We start from the raw sequence: 21,554 nt of genomic DNA, 5'->3' as shown, positions 1-21,554 counted from the left end.
TTAGAGGGCAGTACTCTATATATGTCAATTAAGTCATTTGCTAATTGTATTATTCACCTTTTTCCTTTTAATCATTTTGTAACACATTTGAAATGTGTTAAAATCTACCATTATAATTGTGAATTCATCTATCCTCTATGTCTTGTCAGTTTTTCTTTACATATATTTTAAAGCTGTGTTATCAGATGCATAGATTAAGATTTGTGATATCTTCTTAGTGAATTGACCCCTTTATCATATTCAGATGTTCATCTCTGGTAACACTCTTGCCTTAACATTGACTTTGTCTCGCATCAGTGTAGGTATATCAACTTCTTTTGGTTTGGTTACCTAGCATATCATTTTCCATCCTTTTACATTCAACCTTCCTGTGTCTTGATGTTTAAAGTCTGTTTTTTGTAAATGGTGTATAGTTGGGTTTTAAAAGCTATGAGTCACAGTCTTCATCTTTTTTCATGGAATATCTAGGTTGTTTACATTTAATGTAATTACTGATAGAGTTGTGTTTGTATCTACCATTTCACTGTTTGCCTTTTATTCCATCCCCCTGCTTTATGTTCCTTTTTTCTCTTTTCATGACTTCTTATGAATTAATCAATATTTGCATCATTTTATTTTCCCCACATTAATATCGGTTATACATTCTTGCAATATTCTTATAGTGGTTACCTAGAGAACTTTTTATTTTAAAATCAGGAAAAAAATCTATTTAAACAAGTATCAAAGTATGCTTCGGAGTATATTGGGAAAATATATCAAAATGAAAATAGCAATTATAAATTAATGCCAGATAAACTATAACTCAATGTATGTTGGTTTGTATTATATAAACCGGGTGAAGACGAATGAAACCACATTTCCCAGAACCCCCTTTTCTGTGTGGTTCTGTTTAGAGTTGAAAGGAGAAATGCACAAAACTTGGAAGGTGGGAATGCTCAGCCTTAGCCGCAGAAGTCATTAATCAGAGAAGGTTGTCATGGTCAGCTATAGTGATAGGCAAATGCAAAAACAACTGGTAGACCCTAGCTGTCTTTACTTTCCCCTGCTCTGGGTCCAACTCATCCTTCTGACTGCTGGCCCTGCTAACCAACCATGTCCCCAGGCCACCACCAGGCACCTGTAAGACAGGTGGCAGTTACTTAGAGGCAGTATCTCCCTTGAGGCAGAAGTTTTCCTAGATTTCACCACGGGCACTGCCCTTTGTGGTCCCACTGTGGAGGCTAGACCTGCAAGCTACCTTATGTCCACTAGCTCTGGGGCTTCAGTGAGCTGGTGAATAACTCCTCTGATCCTCCCCTTCCCTTTCTAGACCTTCATTCAATGAGCTCCTCCCACACCTCTAAGCCCTAATTCCTAGGATAAGTCCCTTATTCTCCTATTCTCATAGTACTAACAGCGGCTCTGTTTTTCTGATAGAATGCTGACTTCCATACAAGACAAAGAGGATTGACTAGAGACAGATGGCCATTTTATACTGTTAGATTGTACAGTTCAGAAAGATTACATAACTTTAATGAATCTTCAACTACCAAACAACAATACTTAAAAACAAAAGGCAAAACTATTCAGAAATACAAAAAAGAAATTGCTAGAAACGTGGCTTCATGCTATATCAACTTGAAAACACTGATGTTTTGCTAGAAAGATGCAAATAACTCAAGAGGACTTGATAAATAGGAAACCAGGAAAGAGCTCTTGAAATTTTAGAAGTTATAAAAAATCTGTCTTCAGCAGTGTTGTTGTGGTCAGATAATTTTACAAACCATTATCATGAAATCTTTAGGGAACAAATGCCAATATTTAAAATACATAAGACTCACAGATGCAAAAACTTCAATAAAATATTAATGCATATTGTCTAGTAGTCTATTCCAGTAATAATCCCCCCAGCCTAAGCATATCTTATTGCTGGAATGTAAAAATAATTTATATAAATGAAGCCATTTTATAATTCTTGAATGAATAACTAGGTCAAGGGAAAAGGCTAGAGGCATTCTTGATAAATATAAAATATAATGTATATTTAATACAAATATATAAAATATTGGATAATATGCATTTCTGAATTTTAAAAAACTTCTAGAAAAAGGAATATAATGCAATTTTCTTGTAATCTAATAACCTATTGGAAACCATCAATTAAAGTATATTTAGCCATTAAAAAATATGGGCACTCCCCTTAAAATCAAGAACACAAAATCCTGCAATCATTGGTATGGTTCATCATTGATTTGAAATTTTAGACAATGAAATAAGACGAGAAAAACATGAAGCTGCATACTGCAAAGTAGTAAAGCAGCATTATCTGTCTTTACAGACAATTTGATTGTTGACCTGAAGAGCCCAAAGGAATCAACTTCTTAAAACTGCTTTAATTAATAACAAGCTCAGATGGAGTGGCCGGTTAACAATCCCACATACAGACATCAGTATCTTTCTGACATAGTAGCAGTAACAAGGAAAGTTTAAAAAACCGTCTCTATATTTTTAATTAAAAAAAATTCCAGTAATAAACTTACAGAGACTCCGTAAAGTCACTAATAACATTTTATTCAGAGACACAATTTCTGAATAAGTGAAGTGACAAAATATCCTTCTGGGTAGGAAGACTTATATTAATTTTTATATATACTTAATACAATTTAGTAGAACTAATTCATAGAATCTAAAAATGTAATAGTTAATACATTTGAATCTATAGAATTCTATTTTTTAACCTTGAAAAATTATTCTAAGATTTACCTAGAACAACACATCTACTGGAATACAACGGTAATTTGTTTCTTGTAAAATAACATTCGCTTTTGGAGGAGGGAAACCAGCCCCCCTTACCAGACATTAAACAGATCAATTTATAATCTAATAATTAAAATGGTATTTTTCTGGTCACGGAATGGATAGACCATTGATGATCAGAGCAGAAAAAAACCTTTAGAAACACGCAAGTGTTTGTAAGAATTTAGTATGTCATAATCTCAATAATCAGAGAAATAGTAATTGGACTGAATGATTGTTTGAAAAAAAGTAAATTAGATTTCCTATCTCACATTTTATAGGAAAATCAATTCAAAATGCACTAAAGTTTTAAATGTAGGATATAAAGGCAGATGGTGGAAATATATGTATTTGACTGGGGGAGGAAATGCTAAGCATGACTCACAAAAAAAGCGTCCTATAAATAGCTCTTCTCTTTGCTTTGGTTGATCATTATTCTTAAAGTTTGGGCTATATTTTATTCTATATTTATTTATTTATTTTTAAGGAATTTCTACACCCAACATGGGGCTCGAACTCATGACCCTGATATCAGGAGTCGCATGCTCCGTAGACTGAGCCAGCCTGGTGCCTTCAATCATCGTTCTTAAAATATTATACTAACCCATCAAACTGTCATTTTATGTTTCATGACCCACTAGTTGAAAATAGTATATATGTTTTTCTCTCAAATTATTCTCCCATAAAAAAAAAAGAAAAAAACAAACCAAACCTCACAGAAGTAGAAAATATTGTCCAGTGCTGGGCTTAAATTTACCATAAATATTTTTTCTCCCATGAAATTATGTGTCACATTTTAGACATCAGGAGACTGGGTCCTAAGCTGTCCCAATTTGAATTTTAACTTTTCTACCTTTTAAAAACTAACCAGTAGACCGTAAAGAATGTAGCAGTGTTGGCAATAAGAGTTCACAGCTAGCTTCAAATCTCGGATTCTGGAAACGCCTTTGCCTGGCTGGAATGTTTCGTTTGCTTTGGGCATTCTGCAAATAAGATGCTTTGGGAACACCACTTTCTATCTCCCCCAAAATAATTTGAAAACACTCTTGACTAGCTCAATGGCACAGGCCACCAAACTGGTTTGTCATTTCATTGTTTAGACATGAAATAGATTCATCTGTCCATCACCAATCAAGCCTGTATTAACCTCCAACATAATTACAGCAATTATTTCCTATGACACTTCAAATTTCACTAACTCGCTCTTAGAAATCAGTGGTAACAATGGAATATTATGCAGCCATCAAAAGGAATGAGATCTTGCCATTTGCAACGACGTGGATGGAACTGGAGGGTGTTATGCTGAGTGAAACAAGTTAATCAGAGAAAGACATGTATCATATGACCTCACTGATATGAGGAATTCTTAATCTCAGGGTTGCTGGAGTAGTGGGGGGGTGGGAGGGATGGGGTGGCTGGGTGATAGACATTGGGGAGGGTATGTGCTATGGTGAGTGCTGTGAATTGTGCAAGTGTTGAATCACAGATCTGTACTTCTGAAACAAGTAATGCAATATATGTTAAGAAAAAAAAAAGAAGAAGAAGACAGCAGGAGGGGAAGAATGAAGGAGGGGAAATTCGAGGGGGAGACCAATCATGAGAGAGGATGGACTCTGAAAAACAAGCTGAGGGCTCTAGAGGGGAGGGGGGTGGGGGGATGAGTTAGCCTGGTGATGGGTATTAAAGAGGGCACGTTCTGCGTGGAGCACTGGGTGTTATGCACAAACAATGAATCATGGAACACTACATCCAGAACTAATGACGTAGTGTATGGTGATTAACATAACAATAAAAAATAAAAAAAAAAAGAAATCAGTGGTAAAAAAACACCACCAAAGTTCCTCCCATCCCTCTCCAACAGCTGTGTCTTGTGGAGAACACGAACTACGTTCTCTGTCTCTAAAATCGGCTGAGAGCATTGTCCTAAAAAGAGCCAGCTTCTCTGGGGAGAAAGCTTAGCTGACTCCAACTGTATGATAAAATGTAGTGTTCCAATTAATAAAGCACACCTTCCATTACAAAAAGAATGGAAGCGAATTTTAACCAACTGAGCCACCCAGGCGCCCCAGGAAGCGAATTTTAGAAATACTATTTGATGGAGCCAGAGAGGAAGACAAAATAAATTGCATATTTCCTTTTACCGTAAGTGACATTTTCTCTGCAAGTCCGCGCACCCAGATAATCCAACGGGTCAGCAATTGTGTTGAGTTCCTAAATATCACTTGACGAATTAAGCAAAGCGCTTCAGCCTCACAATGTTTACTTAGGAAGCGCTTCTACTTCCAGACCAGTGTCAAACCTGTGTCTCGTCCCCTTACTTGGGGTCTCCCGAGGACGGTGGCCGGCGCAGAGGCCGGCAGGCACCCCGGGGCTTGGGAGGGGAGACTCCTGAAACGTTTACAGATTCCAGTGCGGTTCTGCCCCCAGACTTATCCGTCCTGGCCTCGGTCCGGGGCGTCGGGAAGTGAATAGTGCGGGATTTTTCGGGTTCTTTGAAAAGACCAAGCGCAATCGCCTTGGGCCGGCGCGGAGCGGGGGTCCTAGGACGCCCCCTGTCCTTCGGTGAATCACACAGGCCAGGCGCGGAGGCGGCCGGCGGCTCCGGGTGGTCACCCACGGGCGCAGAGCGCCTCCCGCCGGCGGGCCTCGGGGCTGGGGCCGGCCAAGAGCTCTGATTCCCCGGGAGGTGAGGCTGGAATGAAAACACTCCTCCAATTCAAGGAAATCAGTGGGTGGGCAAGGGCAGAGAAGAGCGTCTCCGCCTGGACTGTGTTCTTCGACATCAGTACTTGCCATTTCTTTGCTGCTGGGGAACCGCACGCCCTTTGCACAACCAGTGATCTGTTTACGGAGGCGGATTGCAGCATCTTTGACGGATTCGCAGCCTCAGAAATGGGTGCCCTTGATCACAGGCACACCCTCAGGGGTGCTGCCCTGGGTTTTTGCAGACTGTGGCCATCCCGTGCTTCTGCCCCCACCCCACCCCCCCCCCCCCCCCGCCACGGCACCACACCGCCACCTTCGGCCGGCTGTGCCCCGCCCCCTTTGCGGAGGCCGTGGCTGGGGGGGAGGGGTTGCTCTGGCCACCGTCCTGCTGTGGCTCACATTCAGAAGGAAGGAGGCATTCCGATGAGCACTTTTTCTCAACACACAGCAGATTGGTGGGCTGGAGACAGCCCAGGCATCACTCCATCTGTTTTTCTGGCGGCACGGATTTCGCTGGAAAGCTCTCTGCCAGCAGGTCTCCGGGTCCAGCCTCTGACTGCGCTTGTAGAGGGGGCCCGCGCCTCCCCCGCGCTGCCTGGCTGGGCCCCGGAGGCCTCGCTGTCATGAGAAAAGAATCCACCGGTCCCGAAACTCGCTATTTTTAGGTGTTGGTGGATTTGAGCCAGTTTCCTGAGTGTAGTAATTACTCAAATATTTTTTTGAAAAGGCCTTGTAAAATTACAACACACATCTTAACTGTACTCGGAAATTCAAACGGGTTTAAAATGCCATGCAGCTAACTGGCGAAGACAAGTGATAGACGTCCTTGCGCTGCTCTCTTGGGCTGGCCCTGGCCCCTCCTCTGCTCCTGTCCATGCGCCCCCCTGATTCCTCAGCAGTGCCAGGGTCGCGCCCAGGCACGCCTTTCCAGAGCAGCTTCTCTACTAGATGCAGGACTTGTGTGTCCCACGGCTTCCTGGACATTTCCTCAGACCTGACCTTTCCAAAAGGGAATGCCTCCTGCTCCCGGCAAGGTGCTCCTCTGGGGAGAAAACTTGGTCAATGGCTCCCGCCACCGAACTGGGACCCGCCCTTTGCCCTGCCCTTTGCCCCACTCCCTATTGACCTTGATGATGCTACTTTCAGACTCTATGATGAATCGGCTTCTGGGTCCCCTGTGCCCCCACCAGTCTGGTCTCACTGTGTCTCTTCCCGTGGAACCAGTGCACCGACTGGCCCCCCAGCCTAGTTCACATAAACACAGACATGAACACGTACATCCCACTTCGATAGCTCGCCTCAGAGCCCTGCAGGTCTCCACCTCTCCCCAGGGCCTGTGACAGTTGAGTCATGTGCCTGTGTGTCCTGAGGTGGATCCTATCTCTGGTTGCTTAATGTCGGGTACAGAAGCTCCTGACACCAGTGATGGTTTAGCAATGATGGCAAAGAGAGACGCCTCCAGCCGACCCACCCCCAAGTTTGTTCAACGGAACAAAACACTCACCCCAAAGTTCGGCTGGGAATGGAGAACGGTCAGAGAAACCGAAAAATTAATGAGGTCATTAGAATGGGGGGCAGTGAGCGGTTCCCTTCCATCAACAGGGAAGTTGGAGCCTGCCCACGAGCAGAAAGCAGGGAGCAGTGCTCCCTAGGCCACATCATCCCCTCATTAGAGAACCGAGCTCCAAGAAACAAAATTGAAAAGGAAATTCTAGCTTCTCTAAGAACCTCAGAGGGATGACATCATGAGCACACATCGGGCAGGTGCAACATACAGGTTGCTCTGGCAAGCATTTCACGTGTGCTGATCCTTTTAATCTTCACACAGTCTGAAGCCTACGTTACAACTCTTGTCCCCCTTCTGCAGGTGAGCAAACTGAGGCCACTGAGGTTAATCAGCTTGCCAGAGACCCCACAGTCAGGAAATGGCAGAGCCATTGCAAAGAAAACTGGCTCCATAGTCCCTGTTCCTAACCAAGGAACAGATCTGAGTTTGGGAGTGGGCTGTACGCCCTGCTGCAAGTCCTAAAACCGGGAAATTTCAGCAAATTCCATAGGCTAGACTGTCTCGGACTCATGTACCCAGAATGGCTGCCCCTTACAGAGCCACTGCTTCTGGCCATGGCAGTAAGGTTCGGACAGGACTGCCTCTGACCTCAGCCGGAGGGGGGCACGGCAGCGAGGGGCGACTCAGCTGCAGGTGTCCGGGATGAAGGAAGTAAGGATCTGGAGTATAACAGACACAGGAAGTGCTTCTTGTTGTAAAGGTTATAGCCAGGGAGCAAGGGGAATCAGGAAGTGGAGGGGCCTGCAGGAGGTAAGAATGATGCACAGAAACGGGAACATTCCTGTTTCACATTCCGGTTGTCTTTTTACACCCCAGTTTCGTATCCATTTATATATACGTATGTATATACATATATATATACACAAGGAAGCACTGGTCCTATAAATGGAATGCAGGTCCCACTGTAAGACACGTGCACCATGTGAAGTGTCCTGAGGTGCCTTTAGAATAGACCCATTGTTTCACTTGCTAAGGCAGTGGCTTCTGTGTGCAGCACCAAAGCATCCACCCCAAGCTCCTTGGTGGGAACCTAGAAGCGCTCCCTTCCTCCATATGGGATCAATTATGAGGCCCGATGATGATTTTACCTCTGAAACATCCTGTGGCAGAGTCAGTACTGTCTGTTGGCCAGACCCGTTTCCTTTCTGCTCTGGGCTCAGCTTGACTACACTTTGGAGACTCCCTCATATGTGCTCGGACCACAGGCCCGAGTTCTGACAGCCGGGACGTGGGCAGGAGTCCCGTGTGGGCCACCGCAGGCCTGGCCCCCAACCTCCTGCAGGATCTCCCATCCTCTATGATCCCTCCCCGGCCGGCACTCTGCAGAGGACAGCCAGCCCCAGGGGAATGGACGGAGGGAGGCTGGGTCCCTGAATGACTACATGGAGTGGACCCACCCTGCCCCAGCCAGGCCCCATCGCAGACCCACACTGGGCTGGGATGTGAATAAGAAATAAACTGACTATTCCACGCACTGAGGTTTGAGGTTGCTTCCTACAGCAATGACAGCTACTTGACTAATCTCTCTTCTCCTAGGTAATCCTTCCAAAGCTGAGGCTGTACCCATCACTGCCTTTCTGCCTCTCTCCATGCCCTCCCCGCCTCCAGCCAGGCTCTCCAACACAATCCCAGCTGCTAAGGCAGAGTGAGCCTCCTAAAGCCCAAGTCGGTCCATCTGCTCCTTGGTGTATACCTGACAATGACACCTCCAAATGCAGCCTTTGAGGGGCTCTAATATGGCAGGTGATCTTCGCAGGCCTGCTTTTGTCTATGGTGCCCGCCTCAGGTTAGCTCTCTGTTGCCACTCACAGGGCTGGCCACAGGAGCTCTGGGCGTTTCTGTCCTCTGGGCTATTTCTCTCTCCACACTCTTCCTGGAATCTCCTTCCATCTCTCTGCTCTCTACTTCCCTCTGTCGGCTTAACTCCTCTGCATCTTGTGGGATCAGTCTGGCAACACCCCATCCGTGTCCCCCCAGGAACCTGCACACCACGCAGGTCACTGTGTTTTCTGCACGAGGACACTTGGCACAGGGACTGTGTTGCTTGTCTGTGTCGCTGACACACAGCAGGGCCTCAACAACTACCCCTCAGTGAGGACAATAAAAAATGTCTCCAGACATTGCCAAATGTCCCCCAGGAAACAAAATGGGCCCCACGTGAGAAGCCCTGCTCCAGGGTCATGTCAGAGGAGGAATCGTCTGCTAACCCTAACAAGAAATCAGAGGGCACATTATCTTGACGAGGTCACCCTAGTCAACGTTGATTCGAAACCAGATTTTGTCCAAACTGGCTCACAGAAACAGAGTTGTGGGGACCAAATTCAGAACAGATTCAGGGTGGCAGACATGGGGCCTACCGAATACCCGCCAGCTGCTGCTTCTTTGCTGACAGACCCAGGCTTTTTCAAGTTGGCAATATGCCCAGCACAAGCAGTATCTTGAGACTGGTCTAGGCCATTCTGGATCATTCCATATCTTCATATCCCAGCCTCTCATGCCGGTAAGGGTAGCCTTATAACCAGTTCTAGTCAAGGAACTACAAGGGGAAGTCTGGTGCGAGGGTTTCTTAGACATTTGTGCTTTTCTGATAGAAAGGGTCACAAGCAGCAGACACCACCCTCCTTCCACCTCCCTCCTTCCTTGACTGTAGGCATGAGGGCTAGTGCTGGGGGCAGGGCGGTGGGGGGGTGGTGGAGAGTCACAGATGGGCCAACTCAGGCCTCCTGGAGCGCATGCCAAGGCCCTCTACCAGCCGCTTCCTTATTATGAGAGGGAAAGAACACTTGGCTTTTGTTCGAGTTCCTGTAGTAGGTTGAATAGTGGCCCCCCCATTCATGTCCACCTAGAACTTCAGAATATGACCTTATCTAGAAGTAAGGTCTTTGCAGATATAACTGATTAGGGATCTTGAGACGAAGTCATCCTGGATTTGGGGTGGGCCCGCAATCCCATGACTGGGGTCCTTACAAGAAGAGAGGGCACAGAGATAGTCCTGGGGAGAAGGCCACATGAGGGCAAGAGGCACTGAGTGGAACCCCGCGGCCACATGCCCAGGGATGCCAGGAGCCACCAGGAGCCGCAGGAGGGACCCTCCCCTGGGGGCTCTGCAGGGCAGCTGGGCCTGCTGACAACTTGATCTCGGGCTTCTGGCCTCCAGAACCGTGAGTCAATTTCTATTGTTTTAATCCATCCAGTTTGTGGTCATTTGTTATGGGCAGCCCCAGGAAACAAATATAGCCACTTTTAGGAAGCCTTCTGTTCCTTTAGAAAAGAACCGACTCATGAGGACATGAACGGAGAGCCAGCTCAGAACGCAGATTGGGGGTTTTTATTTCCAGGTGCCCTCCTCTGAGGATAAGGTAAGGCAGCCAGTTTGAAGGTCACTGTGGGGAGAAATGAAGGCTGTCTCTTCTATTTCTTGGTGGGACCTTTTTTTTTTTTTTTTTAATTTGGCTCCTAATATTTACCACTCATTTATTCTTTATTTTTTATCATTGAGATGTTTATAAGGTGGAAGATTTATACAATCTGAAGAGAAACCAGAGTATCATTGAGACTTTTAAAGTGGAGAATATGCATGATACTTCATTTATCTTATACTGTGAGGAAACACGACGTTCCACACAAATTGGTATCACAGAGAACGGAGGCTTACCATTTTCTGTGTTCACAAACTTCTAATATACTCTACTTTATACCTATTTAAAATTTAATATTAATTTGAAGCACTTTGAAATATCTATTTTCTGCTTTCTCAAACCAATATTTTTAAATGTGCTGTAATTTATGTAAGAATTTTTTAAAAATTCCATCTCATTTATATTAATAAAAATTGTATATATTTAAGGTATACAAGATGGTGACTTAATACACATATACACAGCAACACGATTACTACAGTGAAGCTAATTAACATATCCACCTTGTCACATAGTTTACCCGCCTCCTTTTTTTTTTTTAGGTGGGGCCTTTTGAAATCTGCCCCCTCCCACAGAACTCACCTTCTAGTGAAGGACCATGTATGCCTACCAGGGTCAGGGAGTACCTCTTTGGACAAAAAGAGTCCAAGCATAATTTGGGGGCCCCTCTCTGTCTAGATTCCCTACAGACCATTTCCCCAATTCTTCCATGTTCCATTAGGTCATATTCCGTGTGACATACCAAAGTTAATGTTTTATGGGGTCTAATTCGTAGGATTTGCTTTCCTGAGCCCCCAACTTGGTCATCCCTATTGGGCCTTGGTTGTGGGCCAGCCTCAGAATCCTCATCTGAAAAGCAAAGAGTCTGACCTGACCATCTGCAGGACATCTGCTTCTCAAGTTCTGTGAGAGGGGCAGTCCTGGGATCCTGTGCTGTTTGAAGGGGACAATTCCACAGAAACACTGGAGTAGGGCTGGAGACAGTGCTCATCAAAGGAGGTCACACTCACGTCACCAAAGAGAGCACCAGAAGCTGGGAAAGGGACACAGCAGTACCTCGGCAGTGGGCTTGCCAATAAAAGACCGAACGAACCCGAATTCGATCAAGACCTTAGATTCAACGGCCAATTTACAGAAGAATATAGATGACAGGGAATGTGTTAAATGATACCACAGGGAGACATAAATGGCAAGATCCAGACTGTGGGACAAATGAACCATGTTCTTCAACAATAGATTCCCCGCCCCCCGCCAAAAAAAAAAAAAAAAAAAGATGACAGAGAAATCACAGATTAAAAGCATTAGAAGATACAAATCAATACATAGACCTTTTTTTTTTTTGACAAAATCACCAATAAAAAACTTTATAAGATAATCAAAGATATTTATTATGGATCAGATATTTGGTGATATTAAGTAAGACATTAGTACTACTTTGATGTGGAAATATTGTAGTTATGTTTCAAAACACATATACTTATAACTTACTAATGCATACTGACTTATTTGTGGGTGAAAGGACATATTATCAGGGATTTGCTTCAAAATGATTGGAGAAGGAGAAAGCAGGAGAGGACACTGGTGAACAAGTTTGACCTTGAGTTGATAGTTATTGAAGGGGTTCGATGTAGTCTCTCCAATGTTGTCAAGTTTGAAACTTTCCATAATTAAGGATAAAAGGAAGATAGTGTTGCAGAGAAACTCACTCTCAAGATTTCCTTTGAGTGGCACTGGTGCCTGAAACTTTCAAAGAGCTCAGCATCCGCCTTGCAGGCAGGCAGGAAAACTTCCTTCACGAATGAACACAGAATCAGTAGGGCACCACCTGCTGCACCCCATCATATTATTTGCCTTCTGGTGACCAGAGATTACCCACAAGGTAGACATTACTCACAGAGCCTTACAGGCTGCCCTCCATGGTACGTTAGCATTTTCTGAATTGGTTGCAGTACCGGATGCTTTCTGCAGCAAATGACAGTGACCTGCCCAGAACACGAAGCAATTCGGGAGCGGTTATCACTGCAGATGCCGGGGCGGGGGGAGGGGGGCTGGATAAGGGGCTACGGTGTAGTATTGCTGGGGTTTGGGGCCATCTTTCCCATATTTGTCCTGGTTCCCAGGGCACTGGTCCCATCTCTCTTCTGGTCTCAAGGTGGCTGCAGTGGTACCAGGCATCCTACGCACATAGAACTGTGTCCGCTGGTGACACAGGAAGTGTATTCTGGTAGGTCTCTTCTTCTTCACCTGGAAGACTTTCCCAAGAGGGTCCTGGCAGCCTTCTTCTCTAGAATGGAGGTGTGTATGGAGCTTATGTTGGTACTGGCAGACAGAATGACAGCACCGGGAGCGACAGAGACCCTTTCTGCATACGTGGCCATGCAAACACCTGAGCAGGACCAGGGCTCCACCAGCCAGAGCAGAAAGGTGCAGTGGGGACAAAGAACTTGCGTGGGCAACCAGCAGCATCTGCCTAGAGGTTGACATTTCAAACCAGGAGAATTCAGGCTCACGTCTGCATGTCCAAGTTCTCATGAGAATTGACATCGCTGGCCACCTGGGAGGGTCCTGCATTCCTGCTAGCTGTGGGGGAGTGCCCTTACACTCCTTCACACCAGGCAGGTGCTCTCCCGGACCCTACAGTTCCCACCACTCCTCATTCAGGTCACAGTGGGGCCCCCGTTATTCTCCTCCCAGCATCCCACGCCCCCTGCACTGTGACTGCGGCTTCTTCCATCAGGAGGTGGGGGCTATTTCCCCACCTCTTGAATCTTGTCAGTGCCTCATCACTTACTTGGGCTCACAGAATGGTGAGGAAATGAAGGCGTGCCAGTTCTTACTTCAGGCATGTCTGCTCGCTTTCTTGAAACCCTGTTCAGCCGCCCTGAGAACAAGCTGGGGCTAGCCTGCTGGATAATGAGAAACACATGGGCCAGTCAACCCTGGTGTCCCAGCTGCCAGTCAGCCGCCTGCCTGCCATGTGAGTGTGGCCCAACTCTAGACCACCCAGCCTCAGCTCACCTGCTAGCTGACTGGAGCCTAGAAGTGATCTGTAAGCCAAGATCCGCTGTGTCTGACACAGCTCAGCAGAACCACACAGTTGATCTGCAGACTTGTGAGCAATACTAAACACTTTGAGCCTCTGTGTTTGGGAGTGGTTTGTTAGCCCGCAGTAGCTGACTAATGCACACACACCCTGATTTTTTTCATTTACTTACATAACCTATTCAGTTCCTGTGAGCAATTGAGTTTGGGAACACTGAATTAGGCAAAAATTTTCAAGCTTTACTGTGCTTGAAATTGCCCAGGGGATTTACTTAAGATACAGATTCCTGCACCTCACTCTGCGGAAGCTTCAGATCGGGTTAGCCCTGGCTATCTGCCTTTTAACCAGCATATCTGATTCTGGACCAGGAAGTCCGTGGTAGTCAAAGCTTCGGAAACTATTTGTTCGTGAGAATGAATCGCTAAAACCGTAGCATAATCTCTAATATTACCCCTCCTCTAACATCATGAGAGAGAGAGAGAGAAGAGCTGGTTTTGGCCACAGAAGGAAAAAGCTGGGCTTATCTGTGAAAACTGATAAGCAGTGAGAAAGACCTCCTCTGCCCAGAGTCACAGGGACTGCAACAGGAACTACATTTGACTTAGTATTAATTCTTTTTTTGCAGAAAGAAACATATTGCTTCTAATTTACATAAAAACCTATGATCAAATACGTACATAATGAAACCCTGGATCTAATTATAAACAGTTGGCTATGGCTGATGAATCAAGTTAGAGGGATTACCTAGAGACAAGCTGCAAAGATAGAGCAGGAGGCCATAGGGAAAAACAAACTTAAAATGTTGGAAAGAAGTAAACAGCAATCTGTGGATAGATCCTGGAAGCCAGGCAAGGCTTTCGTTCCCATTGAGTTGGTCAACCGACTGTTGGTCATTTCACCAATGTCCATCCAGGACCTACCATGTGCCAGTCACAGTCTTCAAGGTCGCACACAGCAGGGAAAAGTACAGGTAAAAAGCCCTCTCCTTGTAGAACTTAGATTCTAATGGGGTGAGAGGACACAGATGATAAGCAAGGTAAATAGAATTCATGAGATGGCACAGTGGATTGAATTGTGCTCCCCGGCCCCTCCCACCGTATGAATTTCAAGTCTTAACCCAGGATATCAATAGAATATTAGCCTTATTTGGAAATAGGGTCTCGGCAGATGTCATCAAGGGAACACGAGGCCATTAGGGTGAACCCTAATGCAGTATGACAAGAAGAGGAGACAGACATGGGGAAAGCTCCATGCAATGATGGAAGCAAAGAATGGAGTGAGGCACCTACAGGCCAAAGAAGGCCAAGGAAAACAGCAGAAGCTAAGAGAAAGCTGTGGAGCAGATCCTCCCCTAGAGACCTCGGAGAGAGAGCACGGCCTGCCAACACCTTGATTTCAGGCATTAAGGCTCTAGAGAAAGAAAGAGAATACATTTCTGCTGTTATAAGCCACCTAGTTTGTGGTCCTAGGAAACCAACGGAGATAAATGCTAAGAGAACAATAAAGCAGGGAATGGAAGTGGGGAGTGTTGAGGGTTAAGTTTGTAGTTTAGATAGAATAACATCCTTACTAATGTGTGAGAGTGGGTAAGGTGTCACCCATGTGGGCATGTGGGGGAGGAGCATCCAAGCAGCTAGAACAGCAAGTGCGAAGGCCCTGAGGCCCATCTGCGCCTGCTTATGCTTCTGGCTGGAGCAGGCTGGGTTAGGGGATGAGCTGGAAGATGAAGTGGGAGAAAAAGGGAGAAGGACCAGACAGTGGAGGGACTTGCAGGTCATATTAAGCCTGAGTTTGAGAAAGGAAGCCACTGGAGAGTTTTGAGCAGGAGAATGACATAACCTGACTTTTTTTTTTTTTTTTTTTTTTTAAGTATCACTCACAAGCTCCTCTGTGGGGAAAATGCCAAAGAGGGCAAGAATGGAATGTGGGAAACTAGCTAGGAGGCACTGTTTTAAAATATGCTAGAAATAGTGGTGGCTTGAAAGGGCTATAGGTGAGAAGGTGGGAGTGTGGGGTAGCTGTGGGGTTTTGGATATTTCTGTTGGTTATGGAGAGGGGAGGCTGGGATGACCCCAGGGATTTTGGCCCTAGGCACTGGAAGATCCAGAGTAACCACTGTTTTGACTGGTTTGTGTGTGATTTTCTCCAGTTTATTTAATGCACACGTTCTAATAATTGCTCTAATATCCACATGTACAGTACAAAACGCCTGAACCAAAACAGTCATTTGTAGTTTTGTTACCACTTGCCAAAAAGCCTTAGTAGGCAAAACACGGATCCTTGTTACAAGGTCTTGAAGTGTCAAGCGCTTAGTAACGTGTACTCACCCATGATACAGTGAAGCCGGAGAGCACATTGAAAGGGTTTGTTTCAGTGTTTAAAATGAACGCTGGCCCCAAGCACTGAGCTTCCTTAAGTTGCCTGGCCAGGGAGTGCATCCGCTGGGCAGGGACCAGGGCAGGCGGGGGCTCCCTCTGGGGCCTGGGCACTGGAGGGGCCGCGGTGTCCATCACCCTGGCTAGGCTCATGGGGCACACGCAGGTTTATATAATGACACTCTGGCATTTGCTCCGGACTTCATAGAACGCGTGGTTAGCGGCATAGTCCTAACAACACCATTGTCAATCCGGGCTTGGGGCATTCTCTGGACACCAGGGGACTCGCCCAGTGGACAGGATCGCTATGGAATCCTGCCAACCTTGTGCCAGCCGCGAGCCCAGACACCCAAGCACGTGGGCCGCTGCTCTGATGGGCAGCACTGCTGAGTCGGCCTCCGTAAGTCGCGCCAGCGAGCTAACTGTAAAGTTTTAACCTCATTCTACACATAGAAATCACTTTTAAAAAGGTAACAAAAATGCCTGTAAGAAGACCCACCAAGGAGGGCCCTGCTCCGGCCGGGGCAGCAGCTTAGCCGGCAGCGCCGCCCCGGCAGCGGGTGAGCGACCCCGCTCCTCCGGGAGGACGCGGGCGAGCACGTGGGGGGGGGGCGCGGGCACGAGTGACCGCAGCGCGACCGGCTGCGCAGGGGCCCCCGAGGTTGGACAGCAGGGAGCTTGGGGCACTTTTGTCCTTTTCCTGGGAGAGCGGCCGGACCGCAGTCCGTGCTGGCCCGGCCCACACGTACCGCGAGCTGGCGGCCGCCGGGCCAGGCCCGGGGCGGGATCCCAGACCTCGCCCGGCGGTGCGGAAACTTCCACCCAGCCGCAGCGGCGGCGGCGGCGCGGACGCCGCCTCATCTCTGCGCACGCGCAGCGCGACCGGGCGCCTGCCGCGGACCCCGGTCCCAGCGCGCATGTCTTCACGCCTAGGCCTGCTCCCGGCGGCAGGAGGTGGGGCCAGCGGAGGAAGCCGTGGCGAAGGTGGCGGCGCAGCGGCCCCCGCACTTCTTCCTCGCCCCACCGCAGCCAAGTCTAGTCTAGAAGGACCCACGCCGCCGCCGCCGCCGCCGCCCCTTCAGCCCCTCCCAGTCGCGTCTCCTTCCGACGCGGTGCCCTCCGGGGGAGCGCCCCACTGCGCAGGCGTGGTAACCAAGGCGGCGGTGTCTAGTGAGGATTTGAAATCGGCCGCGCGTGCGCACTGACGTCCCGGCCCCGGCGAGGGAGGCCGCGCTTCCTCCCCGCCCCGCTCCCTCCCCGCCCCTCATTGGAGCGGAGGCGGCGGCGCCCCCTCCTTCCCCCGCGCCCTGTCGCCGCCGAGAGTGTCTTTTCGCTGCCGCCGCCACCGCTGCAGGAGCAGGGAGCGAGCGGCGCGAGCGTGACCGAGGGCCCGGCGCACGGCGGCGGCCCTCCCGCGGGTCCCGGGCCGCGCGGCGCCTGGGCCCGCCCCCTCGGCCCGGCCGCCCGCCCCTCTCCGATGGCCTCTCCCCCCGGCCCGTGTGGAACGCCGCCGCCGCCGCGGCCCCCGCGCCCGCCCCGCGCCGCCTGAAGGGAGCCCGACAGGCCCGAGCCGCCCGCCGCGGCCTGTCCCGGGCCGGTCCCGCGCCGCGCCGGGACCCCGACGGGAGCCGCCGCCGCGAGCCGGCCGGAGTCGCGGGCTCAGGCCCGCGCTCCCGTCTGCCCGTCCGCCCGCGGCCCGTCCGTCCGTCCGTCCGTCCGTCCGTCCGTGCGCGGCGCGGCCGGGGCTCGGGGCGCGGCGGGGGCGGGGCCGCGGCGGGGCGGGCGGGCGCGCGGGCCCGCGGGGCGGCGCGTGGATGGATCCGCGCGTGGCCTGGATCCAGCCGGAGCAGAAGGGGCCGGCCAATGCCCTGTGGATGCAGATCTGGGAGACCTCGCAGGGCGTGGGCCGCGGCGGCTCGGGCTTCGCGTCCTACTTCTGCCTCAACTCGCCCGCGCTGGACACGGCGGTCGCGGCGGGGGCGGCGGGGTTGGGCGGCGGCGGCCTGGCGGGGCCCGCGCTGCCCGCCGCGTCGCCCCCACCGCCCGCGCCCGGCCCCGCCGCGCTGCCCCCCGCGCTGCTGACGGCGCTCGGGCCCGCGGCCGAGGGCGCCCGGCGGCTGCACAAGTCGCCGTCGCTGTCGTCGTCGTCGTCGTCCTCGTCTAACGCCGAGTCGGGCACCGAGAGCCCGGGCTGCTCGTCGTCGTCCTCGAGCAGCGCCTCGCTCGGCCGGGCGGGCGGCGGCCGCGGCGGCGCCTTCTTCCACTTCGCCGACGGCCCGCCGAGCACCCCCGGCGCGGCCAACGGGCATCCCGGGCCGCGCGGCCCCGCGCCCGCCGGCTCCCCGCCGCAGCACCAGTTCCACCCGGGCCGCCGGAAACGCGAGAACAAGGCCAGCACCTATGGCCTCAACTACCTGCTGTCGGGCAGCCGCGCGGCCGCGCTGAGCGGAGGGGGCGGCCCCGGAGCCCAGGCGCCGCGGCCCGGCACGCCGTGGAAGAGCCGCGCGTACAGCCCCGGCATCCAGGGGTGAGTGCGGGCCCCGCGCGGGGCGGGCCGGGCTCCGGCTCCGGGCCGGAAGGCTTCCCCTGTTACCAAAAACGAAATCCCTCTTGGGAAGGAGCGATCCGCTGCTCGGATCCCCAAACTGACAGTGCAGCCACGGGGCCGCTGAACCCGACCTGTAATCCTGGAAGGGGGTGTCAGGTGCTTCACCCTTTTCCCGCTCCCCAAGCTCTGTCAGGGACCCTTTGTCAAAGTGGGGTGCAGATGGGTGTGGAGCTTTATGTCAGCGGCAGACGGTTTTACTATTGCCGGGAACTTGAATCAAGTGGAAGGCAAATCTGGTGAAATAATTACTTTTTTCTTTTTGAGAAAATCCTTTTGGGAGATGATTCGTTTTTGTTTTTGTTTTGTGGGTTTTTTTTTGTTTGTTTTTTTTTTTTTTTGGTACTGATGAACTTTAACCAACAGTGAATTTGGAAGTAATTTTTTTGGGTGAGGGCTTTAGGATTTAATTTTTTTGCAGAAATTAACATAGAATATCTTTTTCGGTTTTTAAAAAGTAGTTGATAGCCTTCAAAGAAGACAAAAACGTTTGTAGCATGTGTTCTTTGAAAGATGTTTATTTTAAATGCTTCCACGTTGGCCTAGAGGGGATTAGAAGTTCTGTTTAAGTTTAGTGCAGTTACAAATGACAGGGACTGGTTGAAAGAACAAAAGGTGAGGGGTGGGGCGGGAGTGTGGGTTGAAGCACTCCCAGGTGAGGCTGCTCCGGTGGGAGAGCTACCTACCCAGCCCTTTGCCTTCCTGTGCTTTTCTGAGCACCTGGAAACAAAGCATTTGCACATAGATTTTATGTCAGTATTTCAAGACTTAAATCATAAACTTTCTTTGCAAGTTGCATCCTGATTTAAAAGCTGCCTAAGCATTTTCCAGGGTAGTAGGGTTGTTTACAAATACTGTAGTTTTTCAAATCCAGCAATTGCTAGATACTGAGATGACTTTTTAAAGTAACTCATTTTTCTTATAAATCTGTTTATTCGACTTGGAAAATACTAAGTTGATACTGCTTTAAAGCAAGTGAGATACACCCTAAGAGCTTCTTGTCCTACAATTTGTTTCACCTGGTTTGGGTTAGAAGCGTTACTTTCTTAAATGTCCCGAAGCCCCAGAGTGTGCATTTCCGCCCCAGGTAGGAGTCTTCCTCTTCTTGCTTCTCTCCCTCCAGGCCCTACTTGTCTGGCTGTCCGAGACGAGGTGGTGGGGAGCTATTTCTGGATGTATAGCATCATACCTGAGTTCCTTGGTGGGGAGGCCGGGGGGTGGGGTGAGGCCTGCAGGTTTCCAGCCTGTCATGTCCCTGGGACTGACTCTGTGTCTTAGCACTAGGAAAATTGGAAGACATGTGGTCTTCACTTGTGGAGCATTTTGGGGTCCAGACGGTCCCAAGTCTTGCTTCCTCCGTGAGCGAGCGGCTGGCAGCGGCGGAACCATGCCCTTTTGCAGATTACTCAGGCCCTGGAGCCTGTTTTCAGTAAGCTTCAGTATGTACGTTACTCCTGTTTTTTTTTTTTTTTTTTTCTTTTTTTAAGATTTTATTTGTTTGGGAGAGAGAGCGTGCATGCCCACGCCTGTGGGGGAGGACAGGGAGCCGAGGGAGAAGCAGGCTCCCCACTGAGCAGGGAGCCCAACTTGGTTGGGCTTGGTCCTGGGAGCCTGAGACCCTGACCTGAGCCCCCAGGCACCCCAGCTGCTGCTGCTTTTATTGAAGAATGAGCCCGCTAAGTACCAGTTCTTTGTTAGGGTCTGAGGCAGTGATTGCCTGCAACACGCCTGTCTCTTGATCCTCGCTCTGAACCCTGGAGCTCCATGTGAGTGCCCCTGCCCAGCACACACTAGCACAGCGTCCTGTCCAGCTGTGCAGACCTTCCCTCCTCCGCGTGCATCTCCCCAGTCTGGTCTTTCATCAGATCCTCTGCCCTTTCTCTTTACCCTCATGCAGATTTGTCACCTCTAGTGGAGATTGCTCCAGTGGCCCGAGGTGGTTCTCTTACACACACTGTTGCCGGCCTCTGGGCCTCTCCCAGAACTGCCAGTTGGGATAATCTCCTCCATCAGCAGGTTTGGTCAGGTCTGAGGCCTTTAGAACCATGTGATGGTGTCTGTGGGGTCCTTCTGAGGTTAAAGACTGAAGCCTGAGACTCTCAGCATGCCTCCAGGCGCTACTGTTCTGGGCCTTGCCCCTCTGAGGGTCCTCCCCCGCCACCCCCTGCTGGCCTGTGAGATTTCTGCTCAGAGGCCACGTGTAGGGTTCAAGAGTAGCTTCTGAAGCAGCGGGTTCCACATCATACCTTACCTGACTAGGAGCCGGTGCAGTCGTGCTCCTGGTAATGCTCCTTTTTTTCTCCTTGGCTGCCCACCCTTCCTCGCCTGCCTCTGTGGGTGATGTGTACCCCTCGGGGTCTGTCCACTTATTGCCGTTTCTGCCTGGAGGAGGCTGCTGGGATTGCCTGCCGGGCACCTAGAAGGGTGGGGTGCCTCTGCTTGGTTTGCTGCTCTGAATGCTTCTTGCAGGCCGTAGTTTCAGGAGGGACAGGGCAGAGGAGTAGTAAGCCAGAGGAGCACTTAACTGTGGAGCTCAGCCTGTGGTCAGAGGAGGGAGATGTTCCTCCTCGTGATCCTTTCCATGGAGGTCCGCTGGGCTTCTAGCAGCTACCTTTTTGGTATCAAGAAATTAGCCTGTCTAGAACTTGGTGCTGTCCACCAGCTTACTCAGAGTGATGAGGAAGGCCACCACCATGTGTTTCATCTGTAGCTCAGAAGGGAAAAGAACTGTGATAAGACAGCCCTTGGCCTGGTCAGTAGAAAAGAGCCTTGTTGAAGAGCAGTGGCTCAGGCTTACTGTGCAGGCCCAGGACGGGCATTTCTGGAAGGACCGTGTCTGTAGTCCTTAAGAAAGGGTGAGCGGTTGCCTGATGCTGTGGGAGCGTGAGTAGTATCAGCCGAAGCCAGTCGGGCGTTTGCGTGGTAGCCCGTGGAGCAGCCTGTGCTGTTTGCTCTTTTCTGGGACGGAGGACTCTGCCCTTGGAAAGTGTACTGGTGGCCTGGCCCCACAAGGGTGCCAGTCTGCTTTCAGCCCTGAGCAAGGTGAAGAAGCTAGCCAGTGGAG

General features: G+C 49.7%; 1 protein-coding gene across 2 annotated transcripts in view; it reads left to right on the top strand.

Annotated features, from left to right (window-relative positions):
* The first annotated feature begins 17,676 nt into the window (after positions 1-17,676).
* TENT4A (terminal nucleotidyltransferase 4A) overlaps positions 17,677-21,554 on the top strand; it is a 44,440-nt gene continuing 40,562 nt past the window's right edge. For both annotated transcript variants that reach the window (XM_028122644.2, XM_028122642.2), the window contains exon 1: positions 17,677-18,412. In XM_028122644.2, coding sequence (XP_027978445.2) covers positions 17,700-18,412 — 713 coding nt within the window. In that variant the 5' untranslated portion in view covers positions 17,677-17,699. The remainder of the gene's footprint in view (positions 18,413-21,554) is intronic.

Source organism: Eumetopias jubatus, unplaced genomic scaffold (assembly GCF_037043125.1).
Source record: "Eumetopias jubatus isolate StellerSeaLion01/CBP00866 unplaced genomic scaffold, mEumJub1_p1.0 scaffold_5, whole genome shotgun sequence".
Taxonomy (NCBI): domain Eukaryota; kingdom Metazoa; phylum Chordata; class Mammalia; order Carnivora; family Otariidae; genus Eumetopias; species Eumetopias jubatus.
This window is presented reverse-complemented; position numbering and strand designations above follow the sequence as displayed.